The sequence below is a fragment of the Sardina pilchardus genome, chromosome 23, assembly GCF_963854185.1.
Source record: "Sardina pilchardus chromosome 23, fSarPil1.1, whole genome shotgun sequence".
NCBI classification, from domain to species: Eukaryota; Metazoa; Chordata; class Actinopteri; order Clupeiformes; family Clupeidae; genus Sardina; species Sardina pilchardus.
Window position 1 is genome coordinate 4141114 of NC_085016.1, and position 2500 is coordinate 4143613.

The 2500-nt window shown below is 51.3% G+C and overlaps 1 protein-coding gene across 1 annotated transcript in view; it reads right to left on the reverse strand.

The window, feature by feature from the left end:
* Positions 1–2500, reverse strand: part of tmem198b (transmembrane protein 198b) — a 32439-nt gene that overhangs the window by 9524 nt on the left and 20415 nt on the right. Inside the window, exon 2 of the mRNA XM_062527629.1 lies at positions 206–508. Within this exon, the coding sequence (XP_062383613.1) occupies positions 206–374 (169 nt within the window). The 5' untranslated portion in view covers positions 375–508. The remainder of the gene's footprint in view (positions 1–205; positions 509–2500) is intronic.

The following is a 2500-nucleotide window of genomic DNA, read 5'->3' on the forward strand; positions in this document are numbered from 1 at the left end:
GTTGCCATAAGGTGTGATTCATCTATTCCAAATGAATCCTGAAAGTAGCAGTCGATGGTTGTACAGAAAATGAGACAGTTAATAACCAATTAAAGGGCTACATTCTTACAGTAACATACATGACGATTCAACATGGACAGATACTGTACAAGTGTAAAAACTACAACTCCCATGATCCTCTCCTCGTCGTGATCACATGACTTACCGAAGAAGCAGTAGATGATGCCGAAGAGGCAGCACATAGAGCAGACCACCGAGGGCACCACCTCGTAGCGCCGGCCCCCATCCTCACAGCCGTCCAATCGCTCGGAGCCCACGTCCACGGAGGGCGGGTCCAACTTAGAGGCCAGCAGCGTCTGCAAGGTCGTCGTCATGGTGACCAGGTCGCAGAGAGCGAGAGCGAGAGCGAAACTGGTAGTAGGGGTTCAGGAGAGGGGGTGGGGCGGGGGACGAGGGGAGGGGGGGCAGCCGGGATATTATGGGATGTCACCAGTCCCACAACATACACCTGTAAGAGAGAAGGGGGGGGGGGGGGGGGGGAGTTATTATAACTGCTTATACACTAACTACAGTGATACACACTGCACTGCTATCCAATATGGAAACTAGCCTGGGGTGCGTTTCCCAAAACATTAATTAACCTGTTAGCAACTTAGTTGGTTGGCAATGGGAAATTGCATTGCAGCTAACATTGCAGCTACAGTAACTTAGTTAGCAACGATGGTATTGGGAAACGCAGCCCTGGGCAACAATACATAAAGATTTTAGAACATATTTAACAGGACAGTTATGACATTATATTTTTGTAATATGCTACCAGCTGTGCATATGCAGAGATTAGCGTCACTAAGGGAGCAGATTAATTAGGCCAGCGAGGCCACACCTGGCCTGACCCAGAAGAGCATCACATGACCCCCCCAGCTCAGCCACACTGCTATCCTTACTAGCCATGCTAACAGTGCTAACACGGCTAGCACACCACCAGCAGATCTCACTACATACTGGGGCCTTCCATTCACACACACACACACACACACACACACACACACACACACACACACACACACACACACACACACACACACACACACACACACACACACACACACACACACACACACACACACACACACACAAGCACACTAGCACACTAGCACACTAGCACACTAGCACACTAGCACACTAGCACACAAGCACACAAGCACACAAGCACACAGTAGGCTAATAGAGATCACTCACACAGCCAACTGGTCCAGAACATGAGGCTTGTGTAGCATTCATCTCAAACTGTCCAAACCATCCTCTTGGCCCTCTTTCTCTCCCCCTCTCTCTCTCTCTCTCTCTCTCTCTCTCTCTCTCTCTCTCTCTCTCTCTCTCTCTCTTTCTCTCACGTTCCCTGTGTCTCCCTCTGCACTTGTTTATGCTCTCGTTCTGTTCCATGTGAGCGTGCTCAGAGCGTGCTCATGTCACCTGGCTGTGGGGAGAGGCACGTCCATGAGCCCCACCTTCAGCAGTGACGTAGCGGAGCGCTTCACCTCACTACACAACAGGCTCCCTCTCTCTCTCCCTCTCTCTCTCCATCTCTCTCTCCATCTCTCTCTATCTATCTCTCTCTCTATCCCTCTCTCTCTCTCTCTCTCTCTCTCTCTATCCCCACCCTCTCTCTCTATCCCTCTCTCTCTCTCTCTAAACAGATCGCTCTTCTCTCATTACAGGTTCGTCCCCCTCTCGTCTTCCCTTCACCTCCTCCCTCCCTCGCTTGCTCCCTCTCTTTATTCAAACTATCCTGTACCTCCCCCACTACCTGAGCCTGTTCAGTCATGTCGTCCTCCTTCTCCACACACACACACAAACACACACACACACGCACACACCTGTTCTGGCACGAGACAAGGGAGAGGAAAGCTCAAGGTCTGTTCTAGAATCAGATTCTGCCGTTCTAGAATCAAGTTTCTTGGTTCCAACATGTAATTACAACCAGTTTCCAGAATCAGGTTTCCCTGTTCCGACATGTGATTAGAGTCGTGTGATTAATGACCCCAGATCAGTGTGTGGCACTTCCTCACAACAAGCTGTCCTGACACGATCTCCCATCCGCTCCCATCCAATCAAAATCACTCGCTGAACTTGTGAACCCCAGCCAGTGGGAGGGGAGAGAGTGGTTTGGTTCTGTTGGCAGCATGGATGGCATGTGCGACACACACACACACACACACACGCACGCACGCACGCACGCACGCACACACGCACGCACGCACGCACGCACGCACGCACGCACGCACACACGCACGCACGCACGCACGCACGCACACACAAAGAGTCGGGCAACCTGCACCCTCCTCTGGTGACAGTGCCAAACATGTCCCCCAATGCAACGATAATCAGCCCCCACAGAGGATTACAGAGATGAGCACTCTCGCACACACACACACACACAAACACACACACACACACACACACAGCACATGCTAACACATTACAAAACACTACTGCACCACTC